The sequence below is a fragment of the Bombina bombina genome, chromosome 7, assembly GCF_027579735.1.
Source record: "Bombina bombina isolate aBomBom1 chromosome 7, aBomBom1.pri, whole genome shotgun sequence".
Lineage (NCBI taxonomy): Eukaryota > Metazoa > Chordata > Amphibia > Anura > Bombinatoridae > Bombina > Bombina bombina.
The window spans coordinates 306784488-306803794 of NC_069505.1; the positions used below are offsets into that span (position 1 = coordinate 306784488).

At 44.2% G+C, this 19307-nt stretch overlaps 1 protein-coding gene across 1 annotated transcript in view; it reads left to right on the plus strand.

Annotated features, from left to right (window-relative positions):
• GRIP2 (glutamate receptor interacting protein 2) overlaps nt 1–19307 on the plus strand; it is a 165130-nt gene that overhangs the window by 92912 nt on the left and 52911 nt on the right. The window contains exon 21 of the mRNA XM_053720917.1: nt 16774–16894. Within this exon, the coding sequence (XP_053576892.1) occupies nt 16774–16894 (121 nt within the window). The remainder of the gene's footprint in view (nt 1–16773; nt 16895–19307) is intronic.

Consider the following 19307-nt stretch of genomic DNA (forward strand, 5'->3'; position numbering starts at 1 on the left):
GGAGTGGGGGGGAGAGAGCTCAAAAGAGGAGTGGGGGGGAGAGAGCTCAAAAGAGGAGTGGGGGGGAGAGAGCTCAAAAGAGGAGTGGGGGGGAGAGAGCTCAAAAGAGGAGTGGGGGGGAGAGAGCTCAAAAGAGGAGTGGGGGGGAGAGAGCTCAAAAGAGGAGTGGGGGGGAGAGAGCTCAAAAGAGGATTGGGGGGGAGAGAGCTCAAAAGAGGATTGGGGGGGAGAGAGCTCAAAAGAGGAGTGGGGGGGGGAGAGCTCAAAAGAGGAGTGGGGGGGAGAGAGCTCAAAAGAGGAGTGGGGGGGCGAGAGCTCAAAAGAGGAGTGGGGGGGAGAGAGCTCAAAAGAGGAGTGGGGGGGAGAGAGCTCAAAAGAGGAGTGGGGGGGGGAGAGAGCTCAAAAGAGGAGTGTGGGGGGGGAGAGAGCTCAAAAGAGGAGTGTGGGGGGGGAGAGAGCTCAAAAGAGGAGTGTGGGGGGGGAGAGAGCTCAAAAGAGGAGTGTGGGGGGGGAGAGAGCTCAAAAGAGGAGTGTGGGGGGGGAGAGAGCTCAAAAGAGGAGTGGGGGGGGGGAGAGAGCTCAAAAGAGGAGTGGGGGGGGGGGAGAGAGCTCAAAAGAGGAGTGGGGGGGGGAGAGAGCTCAAAAGAGGAGTGGGGGGGGGGAGAGAGCTCACTTTAAGTCCAGTGAGTGCGGATTTTTTGTTATAGTGTGTCTTTCTCTTTCTCTCTCTCTCTTTTTCTCTCTCTCTCTCTTTCTCCCCACACCCTTTGATTTCTGGGAATAATTTCTACCTAATCCATATGTTTGTGTCCATCTACCCCCCAGTACTGATATGGTGTTACCTTTTAGTATGAGCAAATTGATTTATCAATCTGTATAATTCTTGTGTTGCTCTTTAAAACTAAATCCATCTGTTCCCGAAACTTGTAGGAATAGTTCTGATTATGGTGTTTTGACCTAAAATAACTTTGTATTGAATATTCTCCCGGTAAGGTGTTTGTATACTTGTGGTGGGCTGTTCCAGGTAAGGTTTTTGTATACAGGTGGTGAGGTGTTTCATATAAGGTGTTTGTAAAGAGATGGTGAGGTGTTCCCGGTAAGGTGTTTTTGTACAGCTGGTGAGGTGTTTCCTGTAAGGTGTTTGCATACAGGTGATGAGTTGTTCCCGGTAAGGTGTTTGTATACTGGTGGTATGGTGTTTGTGTACAGGTTGTGGAGTCTTCCCAGTAAGGTGTTTGTATACAGATGTTGAGGTGTTCCCAGGAAAGTGTTTGCATACAGGTGGTGTACTGTAGTATTCCCAATATGATGTTGTATACAGGGGGTGTGGTGTTCCTGGGAAGGTGTTGAATCCAGAGAGTGATTTGCAAGCAAAGAGATTCAATAGCCTTGATTATATTCAGATCTCCCGTTCATTAATGCACAAATACTGTCCCTTCTACTATATGGTTCATTGATCTATGTGCTCAGTGTGTTTGCCCAGTTTCATCACTCTCCATTTATGTCATGTGCCACTCCTAATATATTTACTGTCTGTGCCATGTTTTTGGCTCTTCATTTTGTATTAGTCTTATTTTGACACTGTTTTTTTTTTTTTATTCTCTCACAACTTAAGTCGTTTTGTCTTTTTTGCGTTGTTCCCTATATGCTGTTGAGTTTCTGTAATGCTTTATTCTTTAAACTGGAATTGCTGTTAGCTGGAAGAATATAGAACAAATATTCACAGACTGTATAGAGGACACATACAAATTTGTCAGTACCCAGTGGGACATTCCTAGAAAGGGAAATCTAATTTATGATAGAAGTTAAAGTGAAAATGGATACAAATATTGTAATGACGGATAAGAACCAGATGGTCCATCAGCCCAAAACTCCTTCTCAAATGCCAGCTAAATTAAATCTTAGGAAAGCTTTGTGTTCCCTTACAGAATTTGACCAGACAGGGGGTCATAAGATCTTACACACAGGAGACGTTTCATGCCCTGTACAACTTTAGACTGGGCACACATTTGTTCTGGTCATAGTTTCAAAACTCTTATAAAAGTCAACAAGCAGGTGAGTCCATAGGTGAGCGATGTCTCTCCTGTTCCACCTGTGCCTTTTATTAAATAGTGGATATTGTGCCATTATGTCCCACCTGTGCTTTTCCTCTAAGTATTGGTTGTAGTGCTACCGTAACCCTAAGGTGCACTAAGGACCGTAGTGTGCCCAGAGAACTTGTCGGACGTAGCTCTGGGTGTAGCTCTCTTCAGGACTTATTGCCTAAACATGGTGTGGTGCTAAGCTGCAGCAGAACTTATCTTATTTCCGGCCGTGAGGTACCTTGAAACAGAAAGCGTGTCAAAAGAGGTGTGACAAGTTATAGAAAGACCTTAAAAGCTATTTGGTGCTTGGTTATTAATTTATGATGGCATTGGCTCTCTTGTTCCTGCCCTCTCTTTCCTGGTAGTTATTCACTGATGATGTTGAGGTTCTTGTTCCTGCCCTCTCTTTCCTGGTGGTTATTCACTGATGATGTTGAGGTTCTTGTTCCTGCCCTCTCTTTCCTGGTGGTTATTCACTGATGATGTTGAGGTTCTTGTTCCTGCCCTCTCTTTCCTGGTGGTTATTCACTGATGATGTTGAGGTTCTTGTTCCTGCCCTCTCTTTCCTGGTAGTTATTCATTGATGATGACGTTGGTTCTCTTGTTCCTGTCCTCTTTCCTGGTGGTTATTCACTGATGATGACGTTGGTTCTCTTGTTCCTGTCCTCTTTCCTGGTGGTTATTCACTGATGATGACGTTTAACTCGTTTGTTCCTGCCCGCTCTTTCCTGGTGTGACCTGCCCTGTTGTATCGCTTGTTCCTGACTGATTACCTGGCAGCTGACCTTTAGGAACTTTGTTTTGGAGTATTCTTCTGTTTCTTCCCTGTACTTCACAACCTGGCTACAGATTGATTTACTGCCTCCTGGACTTTTCCCTGAAACCTATTTACTCACCTGACTACATCTATGTTATTGACAGCTGATACTGGAATATTTGTATGGTTTTAGACTTTGACTTATTCCAGACTACTGCTGCCAGCCCACCTACTGCACAAATGAACCCAGCAGACAACCAAGGTAATGCCTTAATGTCTTTACAATAACTGATTTACTGAAGCTGAACTTAATGTTGTTTAAAGCACTTGAATGGTCTGGATTTTCATATCCACAGTTGATATAGTAGTAACTGAGAGGAACCCAAGTCAAGATCTGTAGTTAGATATGTGTGTTTTCAGCTGTTCCTGAAAGGGAGGGGGTCACAAGCTAATTTGCCTAATTGTTCAGCGCCTCCAAAACAGAAATTTGGTTTAAAAAGCACTAAAGTAGTATTTCATCTATCCATTGCAGCCCACAGTCTTTGGCATTGGTAAGAGTTGAATTTTAGCAGGTCTTTAAGTGGAGTTTCTCTTGTAAGGTGTATCCAGTCCACGGATCATCCATTACTTGTGGGATATTCTCATTCCCAACAGGAAGTTGCAAGAGGACACCCACAGCAGAGCTGTCTATATAGCTCCTCCCCAGATTTCTGCGCTATCTATTCTTTTGCACAAGCGTCTGGCGGATGTCCCAGACGTTCAGGCATTTTGTCAGGCTTTAGTTAGAATCAAGCCTGTGTTTAAACCTGTTGCTCCACCTTGGAGCTTAAATTTGGTTCTTAAAGTTCTTCAAGGGGTTCCGTTTGAACCTCTTCATTCCATATTTCCTCAGCTCGTAGAGTTTCCGAGTTATCTGCCTTACAATGTGATTCTCCTTATCTGATCTTCCATGCAGATAAGGTAGTTCTGCGTACCAAACCTGGGTTTTTACCTAAGGTGGTATCTAATAAAGAATATCAATCAAGAGATTGTTGTTCCGTCTTTGTGTCCTAATCCTTCTTCAAAGAAGGAACGTCTATTACACAATCTGGACGTGGTTCGTGCTTTAATGTTTTACTTACAAGCTACTAAAGATTTTCGTCAAACATCTGCTTTTTTTGTTGTCTACTCTGGACAGAGGAGAGGTCAAAAGGCTTCGGCAACCTCTCTTTCTCCAACATTGGTGTGTCCGGTCCACGGCGTCATCCATTACTTGTGGGATATTCTCCTCCCCCACAGGGAAAGGCAAGGAGAGCACACAGCAAGAGCTGTCCATATAGTCCCTCCCAGGCTCCGCCCCCCCAGTCATTCTCCTTGCCGCTCTGAACAAGTAGCATCTCCTCGGGGATGGTGAGGAGTTTGTGGTGTTTATTAAAGGAATTTTTGTAAGCCGGTGATGTAAAGCGGGATTCATCTAAGACCATTACAACTGTGCATGCTCAAGCAGTGGAATGGGGACTATACAGACTTGTCTCCAAAGATTCAAGTAGACCAGATGACCAGAGACTCACTCCGTTGGTGGTTGTCACAGGATCACCTGTCTCAGGGAATGAGTTTCCACAGACCAGAGTGGGTCATTGTCACGACCGACGCCAGTCTATTAGGCTGGGGCGCGGTCTGGGATTCCCTGAAAGCTCAGGGTCTATGGTCTCGGGAAGAGTCTCTTCTCCCGATAAACATCCTGGAACTGAGAGCGATATTCAATGCTCTCCGGGCTTGGCCTCAACTAGCGAAGGCCGGATTCATAAGATTCCAGTCAGACAACATGACGACTGTAGCTTACATCAACCATCAGGGAGGAACAAAGAGTTCCTTGGCGATGAGAGAGGTATCCAAGATCATCAAATGGGCGGAGGATCACTCCTGCCATCTATCTGCAATTCACATCCCAGGAGTAGACAACTGGGAGGCGGATTATCTGAGTCGTCAGACTTTCCATCCGGGGGAGTGGGAACTCCACCCGGAGGTTTTTGCCCAGTTGACTCAATTATGGGACATTCCAGACATGGATCTGATGGCGTCTCGTCAGAACTTCAAGGTTCCTTGCTACGGGTCCAGATCCAGGGATCCCAAGGCGACTCTAGTGGATGCATTAGTGACGCCTTGGTCGTTCAACCTAGCTTATGCATTTCCACCGTTCCCTCTCCTTCCCAGGCTTGTAGCCAGGATCAAACAGGAGAAGGCCTCAGTGATTCTGATAGCTCCTGCGTGGCCACGCAGGACTTGGTATGCAGACCTGGTGAATATGTCATCGGCTCCACCATGGAAGCTACCTTTGAGACAGGATCTTCTAGTGCAAGGTCCATTCGAACATCCAAATCTAGTTTCTCTCCAGCTGACTGCTTGGAAATTGAACGCTTGATTTTATCCAAGCGCGGGTTTTCAGATTCAGTGATAGATACTCTGGTCCAAGCCAGAAAACCTGTGACTAGAAGGATTTACCATAAAATATGGAAAGGATATATCTGTTGGTGTGAATCCAAGGGATTCTCATGGATTAATATTCCCAGGATCCTCTCCTTTCTAACAAGAAGGTTTGGATAAGGGATTGTCAGCGAGTTCTCTAAAAGGACAGAGATCTGCTTTATCTGTCTTGTTACACAGACGACTGGCAGCTGTGCCAGATGTACAAGCTTTTGTACAGGCTTTGGTCAGAATCAAACCTGTTTACAGACCTTTGACTCCTCCCTGGAGTCTAAATTTAGTTTTTTCAGTTCTTCAAGGGGTTCCATTTGAACCCTTACATTCCATAGATATCAAGTTACTATCTTGGAAAGTTCTGTTTTTGGTTGCTATTTCTTCTGCTAGAAGAGTTTCTGAACTATCTGCTTTGCAGTGTGATCCACCCTATCTGGTGTTCCATTCAGATAAGGTTGTTTTGCGTACCAAGCCTGGTTTTCTTCCAAAAGTTGTTTCCAACAAGAATATTAACCAGGAAATAGTTGTCCCTTCTTTGTGTCCGAATCCAGTTTCAAAGAAGGAACATTTGTTACACCATTTAGATGTAGTCCGTGCTTTAAAGTTCTATTTACAAGCAACAAAGGATTTCAGACAAAACTTCTTTTTTGTTTGTCGTTTATTCTGGTAAGAGGAGAGGACAAAAAGCTACTGCTACCTCTCTTTCTTTCTGGCTGAAAAGCATTATCCGATTGGCTTATGAGACTGCCAGACGGCAGCCTCCTGAACAAATCACAGCTCACTCTACTAGGGCTGTGGCTTCCACATGGGCCTTCAGCGACTTGATCTTCTCTGCACACTTTTGCCAAATTCTACAAATTTGATACTTTTTGCTTCTTCGGAGGCTATTTTTGGGAGAAAGGTTTTGCAAGCCGTGGTGCCTTCTGTTTAGGTAACCTGATTTGCTCCCTCCCTTCATCCGTGTCCTAAAGCTTTGGTATTGGTTCCCACAAGTAATGGATGACGCCGTGGACCGGACACACCAATGTTGGAGAAAACAGAATTTATGCTTACCTGATAAATTACTTTCTCCAACGGTGTGTCCGGTCCACGGCCCGCCCTGGTTTTTTAATCAGGTTTGAAAAATTTCTCTCTCTATACACTACAGTCACCACGGCACCCTATAGTTTCTCCTTTTTTTCTCCTAACCGTCGGTCGAATGACTGGGGGGGCGGAGCCTGGGAGGGACTATATGGACAGCTCTTGCTGTGTGCTCTCCTTGCCTTTCCCTGTGGGGGAGGAGAATATCCCACAAGTAATGGATGACGCCGTGGACCGGACACACCGTTGGAGAAAGTAATTTATCAGGTAAGCATAAATTCTGTTTTCTTTTTGGCTAAGAAGCATAATCCGCTTAGCCTATGAGACTGCTGGCCAGCAGTCTCCAGAAAGGATTGCAGCTCATTCTACTAGAGCTGTGGCTTCCACATGGGCCTTTAAAAATGAGGCTTCTGTTGAACAGATTTGCAAGGCGGCGACTTGGTCTTCGCTTCATACTTTTTCAAAATTCTACAAATTTGATACTTTTGCTTCTTCGGAGGCTATTTTTGGGAGAAAGGTTTTACAGGCAGTGGTACCTGCCTTGTCCCTCCCTTCATCCGTGTACTTTAGCTTTGGTATTGGTATCCCACAAGAAATGGATGATCTGTGGACTGGATACACCTTACAAGAGAAAACATAATTTATGCTTACCTGATAAATTTATTTCTCTTGTGGTGTATCCAGTCCACGGCCCGCCCTGTCATTTTAAGGCAGGTATTTTTTAATTTTAAACTACAGTCACCACTGCACCCTATGGTTTCTCCTTTCTCTGTTTGTTTTCGGTCGAATGACTGGATATGGCAGTTAGGGGAGGAGCTATATAGACAGCTTTGCTGTGGGTGTCCTCTTGCAACTTCCTGTTGGGAATGAGAATATCCCACAAGTAATGGATGATCCGTGGACTGGATACACCACAAGAGAAAAACATTTATCAGGTAAGCATAAATTATGTTTTTTAGCTCTTGTGCAAATATCACAAAAAAATGTTAATATCTTGTTATAGGTAAGGCCACAAAATACCATTAAATAGCTTCCTTGGTTTTAGTCATTCTTTTGTGATCAGCAGGTGGTAAGTCATTGTGAGTTAGTTGGGTGGAAAACAAAGGTTTCATTTTATACAGAAGATTGTGACAATGACAAGAAATGTCCGGACTCAAGAATGGTACCAAATAGTATCTGAAGTAATTTCATACATATGAGGTAAATCTCTAGTATAGGAAAGAAGATCTGGAAGACATTGCAGAATTGATACCTTACAGAGAACATTGTAAAACTATATTACTGATTTTTCTGATTCAATTATAAATCCCTCTCAGATATAACTTTAGGACATTGTTTACCTGAGAAAATCTAGTTCTGTTCTGATAGACCACTAATTGTTCAAAAGAAGAAAAAAAAAAGTAAATATAAAGTTATATGCACAGAAATGCTCTTAACTTGAATTTGCATTTCACAATGATGTTTACAAATGTAAAATTACCTAGAGAGGTTTGATTATCTGGAATCCAAGTGCAGTTACTATTACACCCTTACATACATTTCTGCTAGAGAATTTCCTAAGGGAGACAGGTTAGCTAGAGAATACAGAGGGATTAGTGCTTATGGTACTGATAGTGCCCAAGGAAAATACAAATTCAGAGTTTAAATACGTCAATGGATAGTCTGATCAGTCCACACAATCCACAAATCAAATAAAGGGCCAAAGTCTGTGGAGCCAAAAGACAACAGGATGCAAAGTACAAAAAGGAAGTGGATACCAGGACAAAAACAGAAGAATCACAGAGGGCTTCTAGAAGGGGAGTCTGACACCTGAGTTTTAGAATTATAAAGCACTAAAGTAAATGTATTGGGGAGATTTTATCAACCTAGACATGACACCAATTTGATCTGTGAACTTAATAACCAAATGTGGCATTAATGCCAGCCTAGAGACATAGGCATAAGATCTGGCATACTAACATGAGTACAGGAATAGGGCACATTGATGGAAAATTACTATCTTTACTGCCTGCCATCCCTGGCTATGAATAAGCCTACAAGGAACAGGATCTATGTTTTTTGCTGTCAGCTCTGACACCCATCTGCTTGTGGGGCATGCAAGCTTTGTAGTCCTTCATGTTGTATCAAAGATACGGGCTGTTAACCACATGATATGGCCTCTGTTCACATATGAGGATTTAACTGCTGATCTGTATCCCAAATGAGGGAAATATGAACCAAGAATAAAACTTCACAAATCTCTCTTTCTTCATGGAGACAAAGCACGGGCTTGGGATATTAATCCAGAACTTCTTACAGGGTGAAGATGTATCGCAAACAAGATGTCCAGGTGTTCTTGACAGGGCGGGGGGGGGGGGGCAGAGAGACTGTTATAGAAATTTTTTCTCTTGCCCATCAAGTCAAATAAAAACTGGTGGTAGAAAAATCTCATTTGAGATCTGTAGCAGATCTAATTTGTATCAGTTTAACATGAACGCCTCTGTATTTAGTGATAGATTTCCAGACGGTATCTGAACAGCATGAGTGGCTTCGAGAAAAGGTCCTGTTCAGATGCAAATGCTACAGTATTCTCACACGCAGGTTCCCCCATCTGAGTCTCACAAGCTTCAGGCTTTGGTTCTCCAAATCTTCTTGATGTCTCAGCAGTTTTTGTTTAAGGGAGAATAGTAAAAAGACAGAGGGGTGCTTCATGTGTATATCAGTCAATCTCTCAGACGACACAAAGTGTAATCAATACAAGTGGATACTCATATTTGGTAAGAGCACCCTTATGTGCTAGCTGATAGATTCAGGTGTATCGGCTCACCTATTCCCAACGATCTGGAACACTCCAAAGGACCAAAAGTAGTTTGTGCAGAAAACACTCTTTGAATCATAAGCTTTCTAATTCAAGATACGTTTTTAATAAAAACAGTTTAAAAACAAATGCAGAATGCAGGGGCAAACTAGTGCTCCTTTACAACATGCAACGCATAACATCGGTGTCAAGCAGAAAATACCTTTGCATAGACGTATACGACCAAATTGTAATTTTACTTATACGTCTATGCAAAGGTATTTTCTGCTTGACGGTATCTTCTTGCTTACCAAATGTGAGTATCCACTCATATTGATTACACCTTGTGTCATCTGAGAGATTGACTAATATACACATGAGGCGCCCCTGTGTATTTTTACTATTCTAGATTTGGGCCATTTGAAGGGTGAAGAGGAGAGCAGCCACCTGTCACAGCAAAAGGAATTTTATGATACATGAGTATCAGGACTTTAATCCATGTAATCCTTTGTTGTTTATTATTTGCATTCTTGGTTTAACTGGTATTTGATCTATTATTATCGAAGGTTTCATTTAGGCCGATCACTATTGTGTGGGAGCGCCCCCTATTAGCTCTAGGTAGCATATTTGTTTAAGGCAGCTGCATTCATGCATAGTAAGCATTCCATGGTTTATATGCTCTAACTCTGCTCTGCAATTGGCGAGAAACGATTCTTGTGCAAATAGAGAAAGCCATTTGATACAGGCGAAACATGTCGGAACTCATAAAGGGAAGTACATCAAGCTTATTTGTAAGACTGTGACCCATTCTATGGTCCTAGTACAACTGGTGTAGCCATATATATGGTGCACACAAATAACGTCTGGAATATACATTTGGGACTTTCAATACATGAGTCTGCTTAGCATTGATTTCTTACCCTTGTGCTTTTAATTGTTTTTATATGTGAAATATTAAATATTTTTATACCCATATCTGGCTACGTCTCCCAAGAACTCTGGAGTTGCTATGTATGAGCCTTTAAATCATACGGCATGCACGATTTATAGAGCGTAATTATGCTCCAACATATGTGAGTACAATACTGGCGTGTTCCATTTAAATATTATCCTCCTCCAGACAATACTGCACTATTTTTGTTTTTCATGAAACTTTAAAGTCCTTTCAGATGTCTTCTAAATGAAGTGGATGATATATCCTTTATTTCTTTATCACATTTTTATCATGTAATCTTGTGCACTGTTTTCCAATATGTGCCATAAACGGACCTTTAATGTATCTTCCAATGGACAATGACATTTAGAGGATTCTTTTGATTGTGTCTCTGCAGGGAAATATCTTCAAAACTAGTTCTTTCCTTGGGACATGGGCTGAAAACTGTGCTCAGTACAGTCTGACTTGCTGATACAATCAGAACTTACTTCAGCTCGAGTAGAGGAATAATTCACATAGTACACTTCTTTATTAAATTAATAGGAAGATACAGACTATATGCTGTTTTTTTGTCCCAGTATCTTCCCTTTTGTCTATCCTGTAGTGCAGCATTTCCCAGGGGTACACGGCGGACCGGTAGGGGGTACGGGAAAATATTGTTAGTAATGGCGGAACCACACACGATGGATTTACATTTGCACAGTTGCCTTTAAATTCATAACAAGTGACTTTATCTTTGATCTGCCTGGGATTCTATCTATGGATCGGCTACTGATGTGTTTTGGGCTAGAGGTTATGTAGGAGCTGATGTGGCACATGTGGTTTGGACCGGGTTGACTCATTGGGGCTTTTTAGAGTTGGGTGGTAAGGAAGTGCGGAAGAGAGGAAGCAGAGTTTACTGACGAAGACAGTCCTGGGACCAAGTACTTACTCGCAACTCTGGTAAGAGTTTACTTTCACAATGCACTCAACACCTGTACGTAGCCTCTGACACTGTCCCCTGCATAACTGTGACATAGCGCACCGAGCGATCTCCTTGCTGAAAGATTCACCCGTGAACAATTTTGAATACACTTCAGTTCCTCTTGCAGATACAAAGTGACAGTGATCCTATTCCGCTTTGAGTTTGGTACACATGCTTTGGGACTGACTACTTTTGAACGTGTATTAATAGGCCTAGCCCGCCTAGATCGTTCTTTTTTATGAATGCCTTACATGTCATTAGATTTATTTGAGATGTTTGATTATTTAGATAACCTAAGAAAAGAGAAAAAATACTTTTTTGAGGGATGGGTGGGGGTATTGAAGAGAGGGGGTACTCGGTGAGTAGACCAAGCCCACCATGAACTAGCACACTAAATATGGGCAGTGTAAGGGCATCGAATACGTAAATAAATGTTACTATTCTCTACATTCTTCCCAAATCCAAATAAGATCAATGACGCACAGCCTTACAATAAAACCTGTTGGTAACATGTCTCACCCTGTTACATTTGTATGGACCATCCAGCGATCTTCAAACTGATTGAATTGAGAAGCTGCTTCAAGAGATAGATAGCCCCTTTATAAATAGCTACCTTTGATGCGGCCATAATATTTACATAACCAATCAGGGGAAGTCATTTAGCATGTGAAATCCAAACTGAATTCTGATTGGAAAAAAATGTATAAAAAATTTCCCATGTCAGAAAGGAAACTAAAGCTGCAACTTATAATGCAGTTAGCATTAAACCATAAACCAACAGGAAGTGACTGAGTGTTGCAGGGTCTCAGGTGAGTGGGTGTAATGTAAGGGATTGGAAAATGTTTTTTGTTTTTTTTTTTCCCCTTCAATTCTAAGCTGTGAATATAATCAGACATTATTTAGCTTGTAGTTGTAATCCACATTGATATCACTAAGATGGAAATTCCATTAAAAAGTAAAAAAAAACAACTTTCACAGCCCAAATGTGATTATGGACAACTGTTCTTAGGGAAAAGAACTTCTACTTGATGCAGTGAGGAATGTCTGCTTGTTGTGATGTTTGTCTATCTGTCTTGTGCTGTTTGTTTCCTGCTGTCTCTCTCTTGTATCTATGTGCCATGCTGTTTGTGGCTCTCTCCTGCTGCACCTCGCTGTGTGTGTCTGTCTCTGTCTGTCTCTCTCTATCTGTCTCTCTCTCTCTGTCTCTCTCTCTCTCTGTCTGTCTCTCTCTGTCTGTCTCTCTTTGTCTGTCTCTGTCTGTCTGTCTCTGTCTCTCTCTGTCTCTTTGTCTCTCTCTGTCTGTCTCTGTCTGTCTCTCTCTGTCTGTCTCTCTGTCTGTCTGTCTCTCTCTGTCTGTCTCTCTGTCTGTCTGTCTCTGTCTGTCTGTCTGTGTCTCTGTCTGTCTGTGTCTCTCTGTTTGTCTGTGTCTCTCTGTCTCTCTCTCTCTCTACTGCTGCACCTCGCTGTTTGTGTGTCTCTCCTGCTGCAACTCGCTGTTTGTGTGTCTCTCCTGCTGCACCACGCTGTTTGTGTCTCTCTCTCTCTCACTTTCTGTATTTATCTCTCTCCTGCTGCACCTCTCTGTATTTATCTCTCTCCTGCTGCACCTCTCTGTATTTATCTCTCTCCTGCTGCACCTCTCTGTATTTATCTCTCTCCTGCTGCACCTCTCTGTATTTATCTCTCTCTCCTGCTGCACCTCTCTGTATTTATCTCTCTCTCCTGCTGCACCTCTCTGTATTTATCTCTCTCTCCTGCTGCACCTCGCTGTATTTATCTCTCTCCTGCTGTATCTCTCTCCTGCTGCTGCACCTTGCTGCATTTATCTCTCTCCTGCTGCGGCACCTCGCTGTATTTATCTCTCTCCTGCTGCTGCACCTCACTGTATTTATCTCTCTCCTGCTGCTGCACCTCGCTGTATTTGTCTCTCTCCTGCTGCTGCACCTCGCTGTATTTGTCTCTCTCCTGCTGCTGCACCTCGCTGTATTTATCTCTCTCCTGTGTCTCTCTGTCTGTCTGTCTCTCTCTCTCTCTCCTGCTGCACCTCGCTGTTTGTGTGTCTCTCCTGCTGCACCTCGCTGTTTGTGTGTCTCTCCTGCTGCACCTCGCTTTTTGTGTGTCTCTCCTGCTGCACCACGCTGTTTGTGTCTCTCTCTCTCTCACTTTCTGTATTTATCTCTCTCCTGCTGCACCTCTCTGTATTTATCTCTCTCCTGCTGCACCTCTCTGTATTTATCTCTCTCTCCTGCTGCACCTCTCTGTATTTATCTCTCTCTCCTGCTGCACCTCTCTGTATTTATCTCTCTCTCCTGCTGCACCTCTCTGTATTTATCTCTCTCCTGCTGCACCTCGCTGTATTTATCTCTCTCCTGCTGTATCTCTCTCCTGCTGCTGCACCTTGCTGCATTTATCTCTCTCCTGCTGTATCTCCTGCTGCGGCACCTCGCTGTATTTATCTCTCTCCTGCTGCTGCACCTCGCTGTATTTATCTCTCTCCTGCTGCTGCACCTCGCTGTATTTGTCTCTCTCCTGCTGCTGCACCTCTCTGTATTTATCTCTCTCCTGCTGCTGCACCTCGCTGTATTTATCTCTCTCCTGCTGCTGCACCTCGCTGTATTTATCTCTCTCCTCCTGCACCTTGCTGTATTTGTTTCTCTCTGCTGCTGCACCTTGCAGTATTTATCTCTCTCTGCTGCTGCACCTCGCTGTATTTATCTCTCTCTGCTGCTGCACCTCGCTGTATTTATCTCTCTCTCCTGCTGCACCTTGCTGTATTTATCTCTCTCCTGCTGTATCTCTCTCCTGCTGCTGCACCTTGCTGCATTTATCTCTCTCCTGCTGTATCTCCTGCTGCTGCACCTTGCTGCATTTATCTCTCTCCTGCTGTATCTCCTGCTGCTGCACCTCGCTGTATTTGTCTCTCTCCTGCTGCTGCACCTCGCTGTATTTGTCTCTCTCCTGCTGCTGCACCTCGCTGTATTTGTCTCTCTCCTGCTGCTGCACCTCGCTGTATTTGTCTCTCTCCTGCTGCTGCACCTCGCTGTATTTGTCTCTCTCCTGCTGCTGCACCTCGCTGTATTTGTCTCTCTCCTGCTGCTGCACCTCGCTGTATTTGTCTCTCTCCTGCTGCTGCACCTCGCTGTATTTGTCTCTCTCCTGCTGCTGCACCTCGCTGTATTTGTCTCTCTCCTGCTGCTGCACCTTGCTGTATTTATCTCTCTCCTGCTGCTGCACCTCGCTGTATTTATCTCTCTCTGCTGCTGCACCTCGCTGTATTTATCTCTCTCTTCTCTTGCACCTCGCTGTATTTATCTCTCTCCTTCTGCTGCACTTCGCTGTATTTGTCTCTCTCTGCTGCTGCAGCTTGCTGTATTTGTCTCTCTCTCCTCCTGCACCGTGCTGTATTTATCTATCTCCTGCTGCTGCACCTCTCTGTATTTGTCTCTCTCTGCTGCTGCACCTCGCTGTATTTGTCTCTCTCTGCTGCTGCACCTCGCTGTATTTATCTCACTCTCCTCCTGCACCTCGCTGTATTTATCTCTCTCTCCTCCTGCACCTCGCTGTATTTGTGTCTCTCTCTGCTGCTGCACCTTGCTGTATTTATCTCTCTCTGCTGCTGCACCTCGCTGTATTTATCTCTCTCTGCTGCTGCACCTCGCTGTATTTATCTCTCTCTCCTCCTGCACCTCACTGTATTTGTCTCTCTCTCCTCCTGCACCTCGCTGTATTTGTGTCTCTCTCTGCTGCTGCACCTCTCTGTATTTATCTCTCTCTGCTGCTGCACCTCGCTGTATTTATCTCTCTCTCTCCTGCACCTCGCTGTATTTATCTCTCTGCTGCTTCACCTCACTGTATTTATCTCTCTCTGCTGCTGCACCTCGCTGTATTTGTCTCTCTCTCCTCCTGCACATTTCTGTATTTATCTCTTTCTGCTGCTGCACCTCGCTGTATTTATCTCTCTCTCCTCCTGCACCTCCCTGTATTTGTGTCTCTCTCTGCTGCTGAACCTCGCTGTATTTATCTCTCTCTGCTGCTGCACTTCGCTGTATTTATCTCTCTCTGCTGCTGCACCTCGCTGTATTTATCTCTCTCTCTCCTGCACCTCGCTGTATTTATCTCTCTCTCCTCCTGCACCTCGCTGTATTGGTCTCTCTCTGCTGCTGCACCTCGCTGTATTTATCTCTCTGCTGCTGCACCTCGCTGTATTTATCTCTCTGCTGCTGCACCTCGCTGTATTTGTCTCTCTGCTGCTGCACCTCACTGTATTTATCTCTCTCCTGCTGCTGCACCTCGCTGTATTTGTCTCTCTCTGCTGCTGCACCTCGCTGTATTTGTCTCTCTCCTGCTGCTGCACCTCGCTGTATTTGTCTCTCTCCTGCTGCTGCACCTCGCTGTATTTGTCTCTCCTGCTGCTGCACCTCTCTGTATTTATCTCTCTCCTGCTGCTGCACCTCGCTGTATTTATCTCTCTCCTGCTGCTGCACCTCGCTGTATTTATCTCTCTCCTGCTGCTGCACCTCGCTGTATTTATCTCTCTCCTGCTGCTGCACCTCGCTGTATTTATCTCTCTCCTGCTGCTGCACCTCGCTGTATTTGTCTCTCTCCTGCTGCTGCACCTCGCTGTATTTGTCTCTCTCCTGCTGCTGCACCTCGCTGTATTTGTCTCTCTCTGCTGCTGCACCTCTCTGTATTTATCTCTCTCTCCTGCTGCTGCACCTATCTGTATTTATCTCTCTCTCCTGCTGCTGCACCTCGCTGTATTTATCTCTCTCTCCTGCTGCTGCACCTCGCTGTATTTATCTCTCTCTCCTGCTGCTGCACCTTGCTGTATTTATCTCTCTCTCCTGCTGCTGCACCTCTCTGTATTTATCTCTCTGCACCTCGCTGTATTTATCTCTCTCCTGCTGCTGCACCTCTCTGTGTTTGTCTCTCTGCACCTCGCTGTATTTATCTCTCTCCTGCTGCTGCACCTCTCTGTGTTTGTCTCTCTGCACCTCGCTGTATTTATCTCTCTCCTGCTGCTGCACCTCTCTGTGTTTGTCTCTCTGCACCTCGCTGTATTTATCTCTCTCCTGCTGCTGCACCTCTCTCTGCCCTGCATGTTTTTGTGTACACTTTCTCTGGTATTTATGTATTACAGCTTCTCTGTACTGTGATTTCATCACTATTTTGTTCAGGTCTGTCTCTAACTGCTGTACAGTACAGATAGTCAGTGAGTGTCCCGAGTGTTGAGCCATTCCTATACATTTTGGTTGTCACTACCTGTCCTGTAAGTCACAGTTGGTGATGCTTTGTTTGTTGGTCACTTTCCAGCACATAATCCTGACTCTCCATTTCTCACTCTGTCTGTTCTCCTCTGTGTTTTTTTTCTCTCTCCCCCCAGGTGTTCTGTGTCTCAACACTGAACCGTTTCCCATTATTCCTTCTCTGTACTAACATCCTGTGGGGCCAACTGGTTTCCCCATACTACATACTCCCCCCCCCCCCCCCTTCTGTCTCCACCTGCATGTCCTCCTGCATCATCTCACACTCCTGCGCCTGCCCCTCCTCTTGGAGCCCCTGAATGACTTGATGAGTGCATGGACTTGTCGTGAAAAGGTTCCTGGCCTGACCATTGATGACTTGTGATTTAATGTAAGAAGAGAACCTCCTGACAAATTAGCTGCAGTCTGGGCAGAAGATGCGGTTGCTCAAGAAGACTCACCATGTTTGGTTCAACAGATATCCCAGTCAACCTAACGGCCTGGACGCCAACCATGATGATAGTTTCTGGCGAGTTTTTGGAGAAGCCTTGGAAGATCTGGAAACCTGTGGCCAATCTGAGCTTTTGAGAGAGATAGAGGTAAATGTGTTTTTTTTTCCATTACAAAATGGCTGTCTTTGTGTAGCACCACATAAATGTATATTGTTGGCTTTCTTACTAACTTGTAAATCATTGTGTATCTCTGTAGTTCTGGCTATCAGTTTCAAAGCTATTTCAGTCAAATAGAGAAACTGAGTAAACAGTTTGCCGATGAGTTGGCTGAAGTGGTCAAATGCCTTGTACAATTCATTTTTGGGAAACTACTCAAAATGATAAAATTACATCAACATAAACCTTCAAATGTCTCATCACAATCAAAAATGAACACAGAGGCACTTGTATTAAATTTGTGTACAGTTTTTTTTGATTGAGCCTTGAATTGTATTTTCATTTTCTTTATTAATATGTGAACTGAGCATGTGCAGGAACATTAGGGGGAAAAGCTGCCTTAACAGTCAAATAATGACACTCAAAACGGGTAGCAATGTGTTTTCTACAGCTCCAGAGATCCTGTGATAAATATTATTACAAGTCCAGATACTCCTATTTTACTTTGTGTTCCTTTTTATAACAGTTTAACAGTAACACATAACAAAATAAAACCAAAGCTAAAGTGACCAATGAAAGGCCGCAGTTTAGAGGCACTGACGAAATAAACCAATTTGGCCTTTCATAGTGACCAGTGAGCTTGTCTAACTTTTTCTTTCTGCTGCTCTATTTACTTTTTCTTTCTTTCTGGATAGTGTAATTTTGTGCGTTAGCCAGTGTGTGTCATTTTGTGTGTGTGTGCAAGTCAGATTGCGTGTCTTACTTTTAATCTTGGCTATTCTCATTCACCATGTTGTTCTCCTTCCCATATTTGCTTGCCCTGCATTTAATTTTCTTACATTTCCACGCTTCCATTAATTTCCTCTTCACCTTCAGTTCTGACTTCATAATAATTGTCATTTCTTTTACAAGATACAATGAGTCCACAAATTTCATCCTTACTTGTGGGATATCGCCTCCTGGTCAGCAGGAGGAGGCAAAGAGCACCACAGCAGAGCTGTATATATAGCTCCTCCCTTCCCTCCCTCTCCAGTCATTCTCTTTGCCTGTGTAGTGATAGGAAGAGGTAAAGTGAGGTGTTAGTTTAGATTCTTCAATCAAGAGTTTATTATTTTTAAAATGGTACCAGTGTTGTGCTATATTCCTTGTCAGCCTCTAGAGTAGAGCCAAAAAGGTGGCTTTAAAGCAACTGGAACTGGAAGGGATTCAATTCTCTCTGCGCCTCCCAGTATGTGTGCTGCCCTTCACATGATGGTCTTAGCATATTTTAACTAAGACCCTGTATGTCTCCACAGCTCAACAGGAGAGAACTGCAGGACCTCATGAATGTGGAAGATCATGCTGTCCATCAGCTTTCAGGTACGTGCAGCTGTTATATTCTGGGACACTCTTAACTCAGAAAAAGGGCTGTAGTTGATGCCTACTGTATGGAGATTAATCCTTGTGTTTACTGTATGTCAAACCGGTCTCTGCAAGGGGTATGATGTTTGAAAGCATACAAGTGTCATGTAGTGGGACTGATTAAGAGAAACGGACAGGCTCCTAATGTGATACTACGTTTATTCAGAGGCTGTTTATGATGCTAGGGACTGGTTTTGGAGCTGAGGCTCAGTAATGGCTGTGTTCAATGTTTTACTGACAATGTGTTTTAACTGCTGTGAGCAGTACTGAGTAGCGATCGTAGTTTCAGATTTTAGGTGCGGTTGCTTGTTTTGTTTTCTTCCCGGAGGGGCGGGGTTAGTCTTCGCGCGCTTCAGACCGGATGCATCTAGGAGCTGCACACTTTCTTCCGACGGAGCTCGGCAGAGGACGTTGCTTCCAGGCGCTTATTGAGACCGCATGGTTGTAGCTCAAAGCAGGCAGTCTTAAGCGCCCGGGAGTTTTGCAGTCTGTGTCAGTGTGTCGTGGGGGCAGGTAGGTGCCTTCTGTTGCTTTGATGGCGATTGCCGATGTATCCTCCCAGGGCTCTGAATTGGGGGGTATGGAAGCTCTGTCTGAGGGGGAACTTTCTGACTCAGGAAGTACATTGCCCCTGACGGATTCGGACGTGATGTCCTTCAGATTTAAGCTTGAACACCTTCGTGTGTTACTCCGGGAGGTTTTGTTGACTCTGGATGACTGTGATCCAATTGTGGTCCCTCCAGAAAAGCTGAGTAAGATGGCAAATATTTAGAGGTTCCTTCTTATTCTGACGTCTTCCCTGTTCCTAAGAGGACTTCAGAAATTGTTGCCAAGGAATGGGGGAGGCCGGGTAACCCGTTCTCCCCTTCTCCTATTTTCAAGAAAATGTACCCTATTGCTGATGCTATTAGGGATTCTTGGCAGACGGTGCCTAAGGTGGAGGGAGCTATATCCACTTTGGCTAAGCGGACTACTATTCCTGTTGAGGATAGTTGTGCTTTCA